Genomic DNA, 19,102 nt, shown 5'->3' with positions numbered 1-19,102 from the left:
AATCTAAATTTCTAGACATTTTACACTCCAAAATTCAAAAAATCAAAATAAATCACCCTTACTTCTTTCAGAGCTGAAATTTTTTCAGATGGGATAAAAGTGATAAAAGTTTGTCTCACTGCAACCTATGATCAATTCAGAAGTCAGCAGTCTATATTTTTCAAAATATGCAAAATCAATTAACATCTGTATCTCCACAAGTCTTCATTCAATTACTACCATAATTCTCTTGGACATTCTTTGGATGCTAGATATCACATATCGCATGGTGTTCAGATCAGTCAAACTGTGAGTCCACAATGATATAAAGTCCTACTGTAATTTGCATAACATTTTCTATATCATCCAATCTTTTGACACATTTCATCAAAATATTTGACAATACACCTGAGAAAAACAGGTTGATTTTTTTTTCAGAATTGTATCCCAACAGTTAAATTGTTGTGCATTTTTTAAGTTTTGTTACCTCCCTCTGTCTGCCTTCTGCTTGTGAGGTTGGTTTGGTTCCTGGCTCAGGAGCCGGTGGGCAGGGTTGGAAGAGGCATCAGGAAATTATCTGCACCTGGATAGTTGTGGCTTCCTTGTCAACAACTTTCTCTTGTCTGCCTCCTAGGCCTCCACCAGCCAGATGGATTAGGATTTTGTGTTTTGTTTGCACGCATAAGACAAAGTTCATTCATCCAAATTATTCACTCTAACTGACTTCAATGCAGTACTTTACTGTATGCAAAACTAATCTTATGTTTACTGTCAATTGCTATTAGTGACAGCTGTGCTCTACTGAGAGTCTAGTAGCCTAAACACATGACCTTAACTGTAAGGTCACCGCTACAAATCCAGCCTGGTACCAAGCAAACTTCTTGAAAATATCACAAAATATGTCTTTGTTGATAATCACAATCATGTAAGTTAGTCTTGCAGCTGTAAATCTGTATTTGTGGTGAATATTTGAACTTCAGATGCATTAAGTCCCATAGATTCTGTTGTATTCAAGTTTAAGGTCGTGAAAACAAAAGACAGCATGTTCAGCTGATAGTCCTGGGGTGAAGCTGCTGCCTATGATACAAATGTCCAGGGTTCAGATCCCCAGGTGAGTAAGTTCTACTTGGCAACAATGTAGCAAGTTATGCATATGGTATGTTTTCAAGTGCTTATTGAAGTCATATTAAGTCAAATCTACCTATTGTGACCCTGTGAAAAAAAAAATATTATTTTTTATTATTATTATTATTCTCTGCTAAAAGTGTGCAGCAAAAACTGTAAGACCTAGAAACACAAAATTTGGCAGGTTGGTTGCAAATTCCATCCACTACTCAGGCACATATAATTATACTTATTGACCTCAAGGTGATGCTGTAATAATCAAGTTTACATTTTCACAATTATTTTAAAAAAATGGCTTGGCATAGTCATAATTCTTTCATCATTTTAATCTCTCAAGTCATCTGTATCTGGTCTTCAGCTCTAAAAATGTCAAATTTTGCAATTTTTCACAATCTGCTTAGACCCCAATTATTGCCGCTTGGGGCTATGTTAGATATTGTTATAGTACATCATAAAGTTTTTACAAGAGGCTCCTTTTGGGGAGAGCCCTCTTTGCCATGTGATTTCTCGCCTGTCCATTTATATTAGAGTTTCCTCCTATGATCAATAGTGCTGCAAGCTTTCTCTATACATGATAAAGATGGAGTATCAGTTATACCTGCTTGTCAGAACATCTAATTGGACGTGAAATGAAATGGAGCTATATGTGACCCGTCCTTTCATCCATCAGAGTATGTCTATCCACTTTCTCTTGGTTGTCATTTCAATATATCATCATGCTGTTTGTTCCACATTTGGTTGTCTGACTTTATCCTCTCATTTCGCTGTCTTGCTCTGCATTCATTTCTCCACTTTCCTTCAGTAACAGCAGGGTCACCTCACCACAGGGCAGTGTGAAATTCAGTCAATAATGAATTTCAAAGATGGAATTTGACCATTTAGAGGTCAGGATAGACTGTCTGCATGTGGCTCGTATCGTGCCCCGATGCTTAAATTGCAGATGTGCCAGAATGTTGGCAGTTTTATGATGACACAAAATAACCCTCTGCAATCTCCACTCCGAAAAGGTCATCCATTTTCCAGGTGAGTGACAGCTGAGTAATGGCCCTCACTGGCAGGCTCCCCAGGCATGACTGGCTGTTCTGCGAATGATTTAGGGCTAAAGTCCCTCAAGTATCGCTCTGAATTTACCATTGTTGTAAAAGCCAGTGTCTTATCAGAGACTGAATTACAGACATCTGCTGCTGCGTACATAGTAGAGATGATTACATTTTACTCAAGCAGTATCTTTATTATTTTCAGGACTGTGGAGAGAAGATTGAAGATAGCCTATGATATTTGATGTTATCAAGACACTTTGCTTATTAAAGTGTTTTAAATAATTTTTTAATTTTTAATCTTATAGCAACAAAGCACATGTAGAAAGCAATGTCCTGTGATAGGGAGATTCACGTTAAACTGATGAAATATGTCTTAATTGATAGAAATGAACCTCAGGATATGGTTTATTAAGAGTGTCAGTGCTGATTAGTGATTTGTCTGCTGTGATTTATTCATAGATAGATTGGAGTGACACACAGCTATTTCTGTAACTAAATGGCAGGGTAAATATAAAAGTAAAAAAACCTGCTGCCTTCATACTGTTCTTTGCAAAATACCATAAATGTACTGGTAACAGAGGAATGGTCATGGAGTCAAAAAAAGATTGAGAATGCTATATATCAATTTTTTTAATCTCAATTTTAAATGAGTTTTCTGTCTCTGCTGTGTGCTGTTTGCTTAAAGGGTGAAACCAGCCAACAACATGACTGGCTCACTAAGAAAACACCGTAAAAGGTCAGTCCTTTGTAGCTGGCAAAAAAATCACATTTCACAAACAAATAGCTTAAAAACAAATGGTGCACCACTTTCAACACTGAGACTTAAAGTAAACTGCAAAAGAGGTTGGTTGGAAATGTAAATGTTCGGTGTTGTTGTGGGTGGACTGAAACAGAAGCTGAAAGGGGAGTTGGGTATTTTAGGGTCAGTAACCTTCAGAGATTGATCATGCCTTCAAGTGCACTTCTGACTGATGGAATGAGCTTCCAACTTGACTCACTTTCAAGCGTTCTGTTCTTATTAACTGTCACAACTAGGACGCTCAGTTTATGTTCAGCATTTTCCAATGTCTCACAGATAATAAATACTTTAAGAGTGCAATTCATGTGCTGCTACCTTCAACTTAAAGGAAACATTAATGTCTGCACCTAGCTTCAAACCTTTCCAGGTCACAGTTTAATTACACCAGAAGAACCATATCATCTGCAAAATGCAAAGATGTCATCCTGAGACCACTATACTGAACAGTCTGCACCTCATGACTGCACTTTGAGATACTGTCCATGAAAATCAGAAACAGAATTGTGTCAAGGCATCCCTGGCAGAGCCCAACACCCATCAAGAATATACATCACTTCCTGTCAAGTACTTTGAATTATACAAGGCCCGTATGGGCACCCTATATTCCTGTAATAATCTGCAAAAGACACCCTAAAGGGAAAGCCTTCTCCAAGTCCACAAAATACATGAAGAGATCATGGGCAAGCCCTCCATGAATCCTCCAGCATCCAGGGTAAAGATCTGGTCCAGTATTCCGCAACCAGACAGAATATGCATTGCTCCCCCTAAATCTGAGGTTTGAGCTGTCAGAGCTGTCTTTCCAGCACCCTAGTAGAAATATTTCCAGGGTGGGCTGAGCAGTATGATACCCCGATAATTAGAGAAAACCCACCAGTCCCCTTTTTATAAACCACCAACTCTGTCTGCCAGTCTACAGGTATCTCCACATGATATTTGTCAATCAAGACAGCCCAACAATATCCTGAGCCTACAGCATCCCAAGGTAAATCTTTTTCACCCCTGACACATTGCCAGAGTGAGGCTTTTTAACTACCTCAAAGATCTCCGCCAGGGAGATGGGTAAGGCTTCCAACTCTGCCTTCCTCGAATGAGATGTGTCAGTCAGACTTAGAAGTTCCTCAAATGGTTCCTTCCGCTGTTAATATCCCCAGTCAAGGTCACTAGTTCTCCTTCCCTGCTGAAAATTGCCAGGGTTTAGCTGTGCCTCCCGTTGGACAGTTGGACAGCCAGACTCTGTTTGAGGCCAACTGCAAGTCCTTCTCCATAGTCTCTCTAAACTCTTCCCACACCCACCTTTTTGCTGTGGCGACCACTGAGGTTGCAGCCCTTGTGGGCACCCAATAACTGTCTGCTGCTTCAGGCGACCCCTTGACTAGTAACCAAACCTAAAAGACCTTCTTCAGTTTGACAACATTCTTCAGCACTGGTGTCCAACAGGTTGACACCTGCCTTCTGACCACAACTCTAAGCTTCCATAATGGAGGCCCTGAAAATGACCCATGTGGAGTCCTTACTCCCAACCTCCCCAGGAAAAAAAACCTCTGGAATTGGGAGATGAATACCTCCTGGACAGAGGCCTCAAAAGAACTAATGCCCTTAGAATAAATTGAAATAATAATTTAAAAGATGCTATAATCACATAAAAATCTACCCACATGGGTTTCAAGGAGTACATGAAGATAATCGTGGAATGGGATAGGGATCCCACAGGACCCAACACAAATGTTGTAGGTGCGGGATATATTTAATCTCTTGTGGGCAGTCAGCAGCAACATCTCAGGAGGAGTGCAGGATGAAGTACAAAAATATGAGATGTTATCAGTGTTGCATATATTTAATTCAAACATCAATGACATTAAATAAAATGGCTCCAACTACTGCTCAGAGGCTGGTGTTGTAGCCTCTAGTTTGTATCTGTTGCTATGGGAAACAATATCAACTTTCAGAAAAACAGGGTCGTGACCCACAATATTTGTATCCACTTTTAGTTTCCACTGCCTCAGGCTGAAGCTGTGCTTTTATTTTTAAATGCATTTACTGTAATTGGTCTTTTTTTCTGTTCACATAGTTGCATATTTTGCCAGATAAGTGGTGGAAAATGGATGGAATTGGTATTTAAATGATGGTTTAGTGAGTTTAGTGATCTGTTGAGTAGCTGTAGTAGCATTTCATTACATTAGAAAAATCCATTAGGTAAACATGTCTTATTTTCCCTGTGGCATTGGCAGAAAAATTTTCAATTGGAAGCATTGTTACTGTCAGAATCTCTGCGAGACAAGAGTGGGCTTGAGTGGGATGGTGTATCTGTGCGAGCAGGGGGTAGTTATGGTCGGACATCTCTTGTCACTTCAAATACTGCCTTTTGACGTGACAGTCTGACCTTCATAGTGTGTCTCCCCAACTGCTTTGCCCAAAAACACAAATCAGCCTGGATTGAGGTCAATCCAGTGATGAATATTCATGCTTTCTGAGTATCTTGCCTTTGAGCTGAAAATGTGGACATGTGAGAAGGTCACAACCAAGTTATTCTGTAATGCATCACATCACAACTACAGGATATGAACACACATTTCTCCCTATACCCTGTACAATAACAGCGAATTTGCAGGCTCAATGTAAGTCACTCTGTGAGATACAGGTCTAATAAATTCTTGGTTGCAGTCTGTGTCAGTGTACAATATCACTTTTGAAACATGTCAGATTGTGGGATGAATTAGTTGTGAATCAAAGGGCAATAATGTACTTGGAAAGAAACAAAACTAATGATTTGCAGGCCCTTTGTACGTGCTAGGCAACCAAAATGCATTTTGCCTTATTTACTAAAGGACAGCACTGATGTTTTGTGCTGGTAAAATGAAAGGAAAATGGCTGAAAATTGCATGTTTGGTCTCATACAACCTATATTTTAAGGCATTCCTGTTTAGAAGCATAAAATATGCACTTTTGGAAAGCTCTCATTTCAGTACCTTATCACCAGACAATAGAGCAGCAAAGCAACAGTCTGTTATTTTTCACACGACTTTATCTTTCTGTTCCCCTCAGCTCCATCCTGCTTATATTTTTTCTGACTTTTAATGGCTCACAGCAGCTCCAGTCCAACATGATATCATTGAAGCAGCTAGTACATAGACCCTGATATTTTCTGTTTACAAAAATAATCTAGTCAAAGGAGTATAAAAGTTTTACCAAATAGCTCCCACTAGTTTCTCATAACTCATTCCATCAATGATCTTTTTATTAAAAGATCTGTTTTTTGTCAAAATCTTATTTAGTGTCATTCTAAGCAAATCAGATTAACTGGACTCATTTACACCTGTTTTGTGATTGTGTGCCAATCCATCAAATAGATTATGAAAAAAATGTATATACAGCACTGGACTGTGAGGTGATTTTTCCATAGTGGCCATACTTCATATTGCAGGGTCTCGTAATACACACTGGCCCAAATACACTTTTTCCCAGCTTGTTACCATCACAAACACCGAGTGGCTCTGTATAATGAAAATTGTATCCATTTGGTTGAATAAAATTTTACAAAGTCTAGAATAGCAGCATCAGTAATTCATTTCATGCCATTCGTGTGTGTGAAGAGTGTGCAGGAAGTCAGTCAGCTCTGCCAGAGGAAGTCTCTAATGGGCATGCACACAACTGGCCATGGAACTGATGAACTTATTCAGTGTGCACACCCAGTGAGCAACTTTGATGGACATTAATGGGATGCCATCTTAGAACACAGTATCCAGTTTTCTCGATGCGTCCCTGACACCAGCCAGCGTATTTTGTGTCATTTCATGCCGTATTGTGATTTTGTTGGTTGGGTCAGAGCAACAGTGACATTTGGTCCTAAATTTCTGACACCATCAACGCTTGGCTGCCTGTGGTTGTCAAAGCACATCTGTGGACATGTCTGACAGTGTGATATAGCAGCATTATTTTAGATTGACAACCAAAGATTTCACTGCATCTATCTCACAGCTGCCAACTTTTGACTGGGACAGCCTGACATTATACAGTGTTAAAGTGATCTAAAGAGGCAGAATAAAGGGCCTTTGCACTCCAACCCCAAAATTAACAAGAGCCTTTTGGCACTTTGGCTAGAATCAGGACTTTATCATATGCAGGGGGGAAGATAAGTCAATCATATATTCTGCTTTAAACCATTCTTTTTGATGTCTGTCCATCTCAAAGTCTCCATCTCTGTCTAGTTCCTGAGGGAGGTGAGTGTTTCAGATGTAGACCCACTACTGTATATCTCTTCCCTCAGGATGTGTGGTTTCTGGAGCACTGACTGTCACATGGGATTAGCCATGTCCATGACAGAGGAGAGGTTATAGCCTGCCCTAGAGGAGAGATAGTCCACATGCAGTAGTAATATCAAGCCTGCTTTACTTGAGGGTAGCAATTGTTTTTAGGAAAACAGACAAATTGATTAAATGTTGTTTCACTATTCATATACATGAGAAATATTATTCCATAATGTAAAAGAGAGTGATAGACAGAAAGAGGGAAAGAATTTCTTGCTTTGGTCTATTTAATTATGTTCTGAAGAACGGGTCCTAATGAAGCCAACATAAATCTTTCACTAAAATCTTTCAGTAATTTGTTAACCATGCTAGCCAGTCCACCATGTTTGTCCAGAGTGAAATATCTCAACAATTATTGGAAGGATTGCCATTGACATTTGGAACAGACATTCATGTTCCCCTTGATTTTCAGTTATCCAATAAAATAATTCCATGTCAACTGAATGGATTTGCACAAATTTTGGTACAAGCATTCATGGTGCCCAGATTCTCCTGGAGAATGTTGATTTCTTGGCCATTTATTCAGGTAACCTGGTTTCTACCCGGCTTTTTACAAGTATGCATGCAAAAAAGACTGCAGACAGGGAAAGTAATAGCGATGTGGTTGGACGAAAGGAGAGATTGTTACAGTGGTAACAATGCCATCAGTTACATGTAATCAAATTTCTTCCTTTAAAGTTCTTCTGTTTAAACTAGGTGGTCTCCATCTGATCGTATTTGATTTAATTAATTGCCCTCCAAAATCTATCAGCAGCTTTTTAATAGAACTCCCTGAATGTTTATCTGCACTTGTTTTAAAGTATGTTAGAATTGTTCTTTGGGTGATTTTAATATTCATGTTGGCGACTCCTCAAACACTCATTCTGCTGATTTTTTAAATATCACTACATGCTTTAACCTTAAACTAAAGCAATAAGGGGTTTACAGTGATTTTAAGGGGCATTATTAGGCATGATATGGAGTGGAGTGCCTAAAACCCCCATAGCTGTTCTAAAATCACTGTAAACCACGGCCTTGCATGGCTTATTGCTTTTATAAAACAGTTACTACATAACAAAAATTGAATAATTTATTGTTAACAAATAATCATAATCTAATTTTCTGCCAAGCAATGTAGTTCTTCAGTAACATTTAGCAGAATGGTTGCCAAGCAACACACAGATGCAGTGGAAAGCATGCCCCATACATAAATCTGATATATGACAAAATAACATATATAGTGTATAGTGGGTTCCCCCCCGGTGCTTCGACATAGCAGCATATCCATATACTTATCCAAGGAGCTTCTTCAGTTCTAACTGGTGGGGAGTTCCAGGTCGTGGGGTCAGTATTAAGGTCATTGATACCACTTGGTTAGTGCAGTGTAGGCACTGAGTGCAATGAGGAATGCACAGACTTGTATATCAGGGGAAACTTAACAACTATTAAACAAACATGTGGCTCAACACAGGAGGGCCTCTTGTGTGTGAGGCAGCTTATATTTTAAAAGCCTTTTCAAATTCGCTGTTATTACTCGCAAAGCTTTTATTGCATGTACAGTAACTGTCTCTCCTGTGCTGCACGCACAGTGCAACACACACACAGAGGGCTGAGTCCCGTCCCTCGCTGCTCCTCAGTGGGGAGAGGAGACAAAGTAGCGCGGCCATAAATGATAGCAAAACGCTGTAAAGACTTTCACACTGAGCTGAAATGAAACGAGTGCACATAAATTAGGTAAACAACATATATAATCAGTCTCTGCTGCCTTTTGTTGTCATTTATGGTGGCGCCATATCCTCTCCTCTCCACTCCATTCGTGTTTCAACAAGGGCTCTTTGTGTGTGTGTTGCACGCACAGCAGCGCAGAGGACAGTGAAGCAGGGGAAGTACTCAAGCTGACGCCAGCTACACTTGTTATGTTGCTCTAAGTGCAATAAAAGCTTCGCAAGTAAAAAGCCAATAAGAGTAATTTATTAATGTTATCCATGCAAAAGAACAACACACCTGCAATTACAGCTTATCGCCATATGGTGCCGCCAAAGAGAACAAAACAGAGATCTTCAAGGCTATAACTTTAAAGAGAGGAGAAAATTATAACACTAACATGACAGTCACGTAGGCTGCAACTAACAACATCTGTCCCTTTTTTAAAATGATTCAGTTTCCAGCTTTGAAACAAAAAATGCTGCTTTTTTGAAAGGAGCACTCCATCAACCATGACAACTAGACAGACATGTTAAAGTCTAGTTGACCCTGGAGACTGCAACGTGTAAGGGAAAAGCTGTTACAAATTGGAGTTGTGGAGGTTGAAAGATGTAGGTGTTTACCATTCAGGGGGGGTCTAGTGAAAGATACTATCAAATTGCAATGGGAAGTGAATCCACATGACAAGTGAGACATCGTTGGAAGGCATTAGCTAAACTGTCCTCACTGTCAACACCAGAAAACCTGATCAATCATTATGTTATATATAGAAATGAGGGGGTTTTTGTGATTTTGAGATTATGATTCACAGTGCATGCCAGAAAAAGCTTTAAAAAACCCATCAGCATTCAAGTGCTGACACACGTCAAATGCATGTCTCAGAGTCAGTGTGGATTTAATAAAATGGAAGCAAGATCAAAAAACACTTCCCTAGTGCTTTGCCCTTCAGTTAGGATATCTGGCCTTCTTTCATTGACTTTGACCATTATTTTTTATAATCTGTCTCTTGAAAGTGGAATACTAAATTGCAGGAATCATCTTTTAAAATTTTGAAACTGTCAGTTCAAAGTTGATATAGATGTGTTAAGTTAAAACTAAACTGAGATTGGTAACATTTTATAATAATTCATCCTTCATAAAGAGTTTTAATTAAAACCATATTTGGGTAATTAATTAATGGTTAATTTTTACATTGCTAATGTTTTGTAGATCAGATACAAGCCGTTGATAGCAACAATGTTTGGGTTGCCAGGTTGTGAAAAATCTCTCCGGCTGTTGTTTATCCTCCTGCAGCAGAGAGAAGACTTGCTTTGTCTTTTCAAGCTCTCATGAAGGAGACCCCTGACCTTCTGAAAAAGTGCTTCAGATCAGAGTGAGAGACCTGTTACCCTTGTTATTAATGGTTTATTAACATTTATATCTGCAGACATGATGGCTCATTAGAAAGTGAGACACTTGTTACACTTTATTAATGACTTAATTATTGACTTGACTAAAATATCACCAAGGAGAGGTGTTTGTCATGCTTTGTTGTTCCAATTAATTAATAGCTGTAGCTTTGTAATGAACCGAACATCTAGAGCCAAAATGATTAGTTGACTCATCAATTAGTCAATTGAAATAAAAATAATTTAATGATTTTTCAAGCAGAAACACCAGCTATTCTCTGTTTTATATAATTCTAAACTGAATATCTTTGAGTTTTGGACTGTTGGTCAGGCAAAACAAGACAACTGAAGACAACATCTTGGGCTATAGAAAACAGATTTTTTCATTAATTATATATTTTACAGACTATTGATAAATTTTAAAAAATCTGCAGATTGTAGATCTGCAGCTAATCAATACAATCTCATCGACAGAATACATATTACTCAATATAAAATGCACAAAATGGGACTAGCAAACACAGACACTTGCTCACAATAGGCACAATGGATAATCATTTTCAGGCACTCTGGGCCTGCCAACCAGTTCACTCTTTTTGGGACACTACAACACAAAAACTCTCCACTGTCTGCTCGGAGACACTTCAAAAATCAACGTACCAAACAAATACAAGAACAGCCTGCTCATTTCTCTAACTGTTGCCAAGAAAACAATTCTCTTAAACTGGAATTCAAAAAAATCAAAAAAGATTAACCATTGTACCAACCTCCTTTCAGAATATATAACTAAGGAAAAAATCACTGCTTACAATAACAGCAACATCACAGTTTTTAAAGAAAGATGGTCCCCATTCTTGTCCTTGTTGGGGCTGGACTAGTGCTACATACATTCCCACATTCCAACACACAGAACACATATTGCAACACACACATCACCTTGGAGACACACACCCATAGCACATTGTACTCATACTCACACACACACCCACAAACACACACACACACATACACACTTCTACATATACACTTTACATTAAGATATTGTTGTTGCTCTCTTCTTTCTCTCTTCTCTTACACATACGTACTACTTATTACTTCTCATACAAACATCCAAATGTGCACACACACACATTATCCACACATACCCTAATTAACTGTAACTGCTTTACGTTATTGTCTGTGTGTCTGTCTGTTATGTCTATCTTATTTATCTTCTGTCACTTTTTTGTCACACTATTTCTCCAACTAAAAAAAATGCAGATTAATCAATAATTGCTTGTTGCAGCCCTTCAAAAGTCAATAGTTACAACCTATAAACCCTTCATAAAGGTGACTTATTAGAAAGTGGCAGCCTGATATTTCAGATTTAAAAGGTAACTCAGTGAAAGAGTTCATCCCAGGTATCTTGGTCTCTTGTCAGTGTGTTTTTCCCCTGGGGGACCTGGCCGTTTTCACAGCATGCCACTGCTCTGGCCCACCTGTCAGTGATTATTGGTTCAGCTGATGTGTGTTGAAGAGGTTGTACAGGAGCGGCAGTCAACCATGTCCACCGTGACAGCTGCCACTGAGCTGCTGTTGTCATCGAGTGTCACCACTTAGCTGCTCCAACACACCCCGTCCACCGTTTCCAGTCAGTAGTGTTTCAGCAGTATCTCATGGCTCCTCAAAGCTCACATTAGCATGTGTTGTTTGGAAAGCTGGGAGATTAGTTTGACATAGAAATAATACTTAAAACTTTTTTCAACTGAAAATCAATCCACTGCATCCCTGATATTATTGTAAAATACAATTGGGGAAGTAGTTCTTGGGTCTGAAAAGCAAAAGAAGTGCTCCTTATCCACAGGTTGATAGTGGCAACAAAAGAAGAGGAAGGGATTACCAGAAAATCAAGGCTTCACCTAGAGCACATAAGCTTACATAAAATACAATTTATATAAAATTAAATCATAACATAAAACCTTGAGAACAGCCATTAGCATCCACTCCAAACATCTCACCTCTTTGTTGTTGCAGAAAAATAAAAGCCTTTATTAATGATGCTTTAATGTCACATTCTCAACACAAGGTCCAACTCTTACTGTTTCTTAAGCTTTCAACCACATATTGTAGTCTTTTAGTTGTTATCACATGTGTATAGGATTTTGATCAAGTGATTGTATATGCGCAGAGGCAGATCTGAACCCTCTATAAAAACTAAACCATCGCCATGACAATTAAGCAACTTCCATCCGTAGAGGAAGGTTAGGAGATGTGGTTGAAAGCTTTGGAAATAACAAGTGGGTTGAACCCTGGGGTGAGATATTTTTTCAGGGTGATATTTCCAAGTTCAAGGATGAATATTTAAGCTCAAAATATGACATGCAGTGACTGTACATCAGTCTTCCTCAAGGTCAACCTCAATGCAACATAACTTTATTTTTGCCCTGATTAATGTTTATACATTAGAGTTGTATGTGTTCTTTACCTCTTCATAGTAAAGTAGATGCATTTTGTCTTTGTTTTCAGTGATTATGGAATGTGCATAAATAGCTGCACTCAACCCTTCAATGACCAAACTGGACTCTTTATTGCAAAGGCACCACTGGGTTTAAAATGTTGCATTTCCATTCATGAACTATAGGATGTTCCCCATTCCAAAGCATAATGTGGTTTACATGTTTTATTGTGTTATCTTGCCTTTTCAGCCAACATTTCACTAGAGGATAAAATTCTATTTGCTGAGATTTAAAAAATAATTGAGTTAGATCATCCATGAAATATACATTAATGTTCTTGGAAGAAAAGCCATCAATAATGTACAGTAACACTGCACCAGTATGGTCTATAACTCATAGAATTAATCAACTAACTGCTCCATAATGACTCATATAAAACTTAAGAGACCTAGTTTATATCACTCATTAATCAAATCTGTCACTTGATCAGAGAACAAGGACTGACATGCTTTTACCTTGAACACCTATGTGACTAATGCGACCAAAGAAAAACACCAAATGAAAACACTATGCAACCATCCAACAAGCACTTCTGATGGAGTATACCAGCCAGTAATTAAATTAATAAAAATAAAATAAAGATTTTGTTATCAGGATGGTACTAGAGGAAAATTCAAGGCAGGCCATTAACATTAAAAACAGCAAATTTCATTACAGTCTTTGAGATTTTGATATTCCTTGAAAAACAGGCTTACTTTGAGGGGATTTTTCCTATGATTCCATCGTTATAGACCGAAATGTTGGACGGATGGATAGCTAGAACAACAGACTGACTGACAGACCTACCAACATACCCTAGCACCAAATAGGGATTAATCCTCTGCTGAAAATAGTCCTCAGAAAATGCACTATTTCCTCCTGTTTGAGTAACGTTTGCTAAAAACTATAGTGATCAGCTGTTTTTTGGGGGGAGGGAGGGATTACTGGGCCTTTTCAAAAAATGAAACTATATACAGTATTTGTGAGCTGAGGGGTATGACATTCAACACAGGTCCGTGGCTGGAATTGTGGAAGGCAAGAAAAATCCCTGTGTGAGTGGCAGGGCACCAAAAGTGTTGTACATCATGACTATGTGTAGATTATGCCATATCAGATGTCTTGGTAAACTAGGTAGGAAACAGGTATAATAACTTTCAAAGAATGCAGGAGCACTTAAGAATGGCAGATATGTGTTGCAGACTTTATTCCATAATCTAATATTTCATCAACAGTGGGTCATCTTTAGAGTTTAAAGGGAAAAGCATGACAACATCATTTTATAGGAACAAAATATATGAATTAATCTGTATAAAGTAAATCATTAATTGAATAAAATGATAAATAAAAACTACTACTTTTTGCATTCTTTGCAAGTTATTATACTTGTTTCCTACATTGAGTGCATTTTAGTGTCTTTTTATGGTTCCTGATGTACTATTTGCCTGTTTTGTCTGTTTCAGACTGACCTTTGACCCTTGAGAGAGCACTGTCTCCCTGGGAGCGATTCCAGGGAGGGACGGGCCAGGCATTGACAGGAATGGACATGGAGAGGTACCCAGGGGAGAGCACTGCAGGACCCAACATCACAAACTACACAGGCCCACCAACCAGTAGCCTGCAGGCAGTCCAGCTCACAGACAGTATGGCAGTGGTGGTGGTTGTTCTCGGGCTCCTCACCCTCCTCACTGCGCTCATCAACGGTGCTGTCATCATCGCCATCTGCACCACCAAGAAGCTTCATCTGCCAGCCAACTACCTCATCTGCTCCCTGGCTGTCACTGACTTCCTGGTGGCGGTCCTTGTGATGCCCATCAGCATCCTTTACATCTCCATGGAATCATGGTCCCTGGGTCAGGTGGTGTGTGAGTTGTGGTTGAGTGTTGACATGACCTGCTGCACCTGCTCTATCCTGCACCTGTGCGTCATTGCTTTGGACCGGTACTGGGCCATCACCAAAGCTATTGAGTATGCCCGCAAGAGGTCAGCCCGCCGTGCTGCCATTATGGTTGGAATAGTCTGGGTCATCTCAATTTTTATATCCATGCCGCCCTTATTTTGGAGGCAGAGGCCCAGCAGCAGCAATCTCCAACAGTGCATCATAGAGCATGACCACCTGGGCTACACTATTTATTCAACTATGGGTGCATTTTACATCCCCATGATTATCATCCTCATCTTATACTACAGGATTTACAACGCCGCCAAGACACTTTATCAAAAACGTGGCTCCTCGCGGCACCTCAGCAGCCGCAGCATGGGCAGTCAGAACTCTGTAAACCATTGCCGTGTATCCCACACTTTTTGCGTGTCAGACTTGTCCACCTCAGACCCAACGCTAACTACTGACAAACTCAACGCCACCATCCGCATCCCTTCCTTTGAGACGGACATGGACGGGCAGGATGAGAAGAACCAGATATGTACCTCACGTGAGAGGAAAGCAGCGCGAATCCTCGGCCTCATCCTTGGGGCTTTCATCATCTGCTGGCTGCCTTTCTTTTTAAAGGAGGTCCTGGTGGGACTGCGGGTTTTACAGCCATCTCAGCTTACCTCGGACGTCCTGACTTGGTTGGGTTACATCAATTCTCTTATCAACCCCTTGTTGTACACAAGCTTTAATGATGATTTCAAGCTGGCTTTTAAAAAGCTACTCAAACGAAAAGAACATGCATAGATTGGAGGTTACAACACCAAAGGGATGTATGCACCTTACTTGCAGTCTGTCTACTGGCAATATGGAGTGTGATGCTGTGTTTTTCAAGTAAAAAAAAGTTACAACTCAACAAACAATGTATTGCTTGTTTTTATCAATAAAATACTTCTAAATAATTATTATTTGTTCATTACCGGTGCATGCGTCAGCATTGTGTTTGTCCACCAGAAGCTCTCTCATGAATTGACTTTTTTTTTTTTACACCACATTTTTATGCTACACTTTTAGATCTGGGTTGTTTTACCTATAGCCTATGTTTTTAAAAAGGTAAAAGTTTTTGGCCATCAGCTGCTTGGTACTGCTTGCTACTAGCTAGGGCTTGTTTTTAGCATTGGAGCTAGCTAGCCAATGGGGACTGCAGGTAACAGTACTGCTGTTTTTACTCTATGAACTTACCCTGTGAAGACTGTCTGCTGCTCACACACACTAACAGAGAGGTTACTAACTTCAAGGAAGATATCAATAGGCTCTCCGCAGAGCTGTGGAAGAAGGACTCCATGCTGTCCAGTGATATCGACATGGCACCCTGCACAGGCTAGGAAGATCTCAGCTACGAACTCCACCATCTCGGATACCATGCTGTGGGATCCAATGCACCCTCAGTCATCCACTTGCTCAACCCCCAACCCACAGGCAACCTGGTCTGAGGTGGTGGTCAGGGGTGGAAGGAGGAGGTGAGGTCCGGTCGTTTCACCCCCACCACTCAACCTGACAAATCGCTTTGCAGCGCTACCAGACGAAGCTCCGGACCACCCAGGTGATTCTGGCCAAACCTGCCCAGATCCAGACCATGTCCCCACTGGAGCGTCTCACAATCCTGCTGACTGTCCAGCAGTATCTGCTCCTGATAGGTTGTGGTGAGAACCTCAGTCAAAGCTACGCCACACATGTCCTCTGCTGCCACTGTCCCTGCAGTGAAAATCACTTAGCTGCGCTATCTGGATCATGGCCATCAGTGTCCACCTTCGGGCAGGGCTGGAGGGTCCTCCAGTTGTGATTGTGGTGGTTCTGCCAACTCCTCATCTCACTCTACTTCAGTGGGGCAGTGGGCCAGTTCTGCGGCAAATAAGTTGGCTCCCTCTATATCAACCAACAGCCAGGTAATCTGCGCTCTTCTGTGCCTCCAAATAGCCGGGTAAGCCTTGTGACATCATCCACAGCAGATCCAAATATCCTGGTTATTGGTGAATCCATTGTCAGACATGTCAGTTCCAGGTTAGTTAAAACATATAGTACAAAAGTTGCCATCTATCCTTAAGAGGCACACCACTGTGAAGCCACTCATCATTCATGCTGGATCGTATGATGTCTCATGTAAAGAATCTGAACTGCTGAAGGCTGACATTGTTAATCTTTTTAATGTTATTCGATTTGTCACTTTAAACTACGCAAAACTAGGTGACACCTGTGGGTTCAATTGTGCATGTGCAGGGCTCAAATCTAACAGCAAGAGGCAGCAGCGTCTATCCTGCCGAAAAGCAAAAGAGTTCAACCAATCATAGCACCAGATTCATCCCCCCCCACCTTCACCCAAATATGAAGCAGGGATCATGATTGACAGCTGCGTCCTTTCCCTGACCAATAAGTAATTTATGGTAAGCAAACCTATTGAGGATAATGACCTTGATGTTCTTTTGCGTGAGGAATCACCCTTGAAATTATACATTTCTGCACACTGCAAGGCAGGGTAAACGGGGTTGGGAAGTAGAAGCCATTTCCTCTGATTCTTTAAACTGTCTTCAGGTCTCACATGGAGAGAACCAGAGCTTTGAATATCATGCTGTCAATCTACAGTGTGACATTTCAATTCTGCTTCTGATAATGTACTGACCACCTAAATACAACTCTGAATTCATGAGTGATTTTGCAGATCTGCTATCAAATATCTGTATTGACAACACCGAAGTAATTATTTCTGTTGATTTCAACATTCACATTAATAATTCCACAGCATCCGCCACACAGCTTCCACACATCACATCCGCACAGAAACTGCTCTTTTAAAGGTTGTTAATGACATGAATATCAACAGTGACAATAAAAAAAAACCTCAGTCCCAATACTCCTAGACGTAAGCTCTGCATTCGACACAGTGGATCATGGGATTCATCTGGAAAGGCTAAGTAATTTGGTGGGTCTGTCTGGCACGGTTCTCTAGTGGTTTGAATCCTGCCTGCATAACTGAGATTTCATTGTCACACATGGAGACTTCCACTCCAACAGGCACAAATTAGTGCGTGGGGTCCCGCAGTGGTCCTCTTCTTTTCAATCTACATATGCTTCCCCTTGGTTACATTATCAGCAAACATAACATCAGATACCATAATTATGCCAATGACACGCAGCTTCTCATATCACTCTCAATGTGATGACCTCCAATCCATAAACTCCCTCATCAGCTGCTTGGAAGAAATCAACCACTGAATGGCAGCAAATTTCCTTCAGCCGAACAGGGAGAAAACTGAGATTTTGGTTGTAGGTGCTAAAGGCCAGAGACAGCTGATTTGCGAGTAGCTGGAGTCCAGATCACTAAAAACAAGTGACCAGATTAAAAACCTAAGAGTAAACATAGATGATGAACTCAACTTTAAGAACCATATCAATAGCATCACCAAGGTTGCCTTTTTCCAGCTCAGAAAATTTCCAGAATCAGAGGCTTTCTTTGTCAATCTGACACAGAGAAACTCATGCATGCATGTGTCATGAGCAGGCTTGATTATTGCAATTCTGTTTATGGGTTTTCCAAACAAAAGATTACAACTTATCCAGAACTCAGCTGCACAAGTTCTAACCAGGACAAAAAAATCAGACCATATAACTCCAGTCCTCCGGAACCTTCACTGGCTACCCGTTGTTTTCAGGATACAATTCAAAATCCTCCTTTTGGTTTATGTAGCACTTGCTGGTCTGGCTGCACAGTACATCTCAGACATGCTGTCTTGTTTATAACCCCAGCAAACCTGTCCAGCCACAGGGTGGAAATCTCCATGTGCCTATAGAGCACTTAAGTATTTATGCACATAAAGAATGGAACAGTTTGCCTGTTGAACTTAGACTTACTCCAACACTGTGTTCTTTGAAAACCAAACTAAAGACCTTCATTTTCACTTGAGCATTTTCTTAAATGAATACACCATGTTTGCATGGTATCTATGTGTTTTTATGTGTATGTGTGCATGGATGTTTCTGTTTATTTTCACATTTTGCTGTTATTTTTTTATTTTTGTTTTTATGTATAGCATTTTGAACTGATACTGTATGAGATGGTGCTATAGAAATAAATTTGAATTAAATTATTGGAAAAGCATAACTGTCACTCAAACATGCAGTCTAATATTCATTTAAGCTATAATACTTATACACAAAATCTTGACTCAAAGATGAAACCTAAGTAATCCATTTTGACCACTTCTCAACAAATAGATCTTTCTGGGTTCTCTTTATAAACAGTGCTCTCTTTTACATAAATATTGCACACAAGGTCAATCTATTCATCAACACAAGGTATTTCTTTCTTCAGCCATCTCTTTCTATACTAATATCTAATCTTCTTTTAAAAGACCATAAGAGTGTAATTTCTTATCAATGCGCCCCTAC

General features: G+C 39.9%; 1 protein-coding gene across 1 annotated transcript in view; it reads left to right on the top strand.

The window, feature by feature from the left end:
• LOC137169704 (5-hydroxytryptamine receptor 1E) overlaps window positions 1–16,757 on the top strand; it is a 44,195-nt gene extending 27,438 nt beyond the window's left edge. Inside the window, exon 2 of the mRNA XM_067573018.1 lies at window positions 14,253–16,757. Within this exon, the coding sequence (XP_067429119.1) occupies window positions 14,330–15,466 (1,137 nt within the window). The 5' untranslated portion in view covers window positions 14,253–14,329 and the 3' untranslated portion in view covers window positions 15,467–16,757. The remainder of the gene's footprint in view (window positions 1–14,252) is intronic.
• Window positions 16,758–19,102: the final 2,345 nt, after the last annotated feature.

The sequence above is a fragment of the Thunnus thynnus genome, chromosome 18, assembly GCF_963924715.1.
Source record: "Thunnus thynnus chromosome 18, fThuThy2.1, whole genome shotgun sequence".
Classification (NCBI taxonomy): domain Eukaryota; kingdom Metazoa; phylum Chordata; class Actinopteri; order Scombriformes; family Scombridae; genus Thunnus; species Thunnus thynnus.
This window is presented reverse-complemented; position numbering and strand designations above follow the sequence as displayed.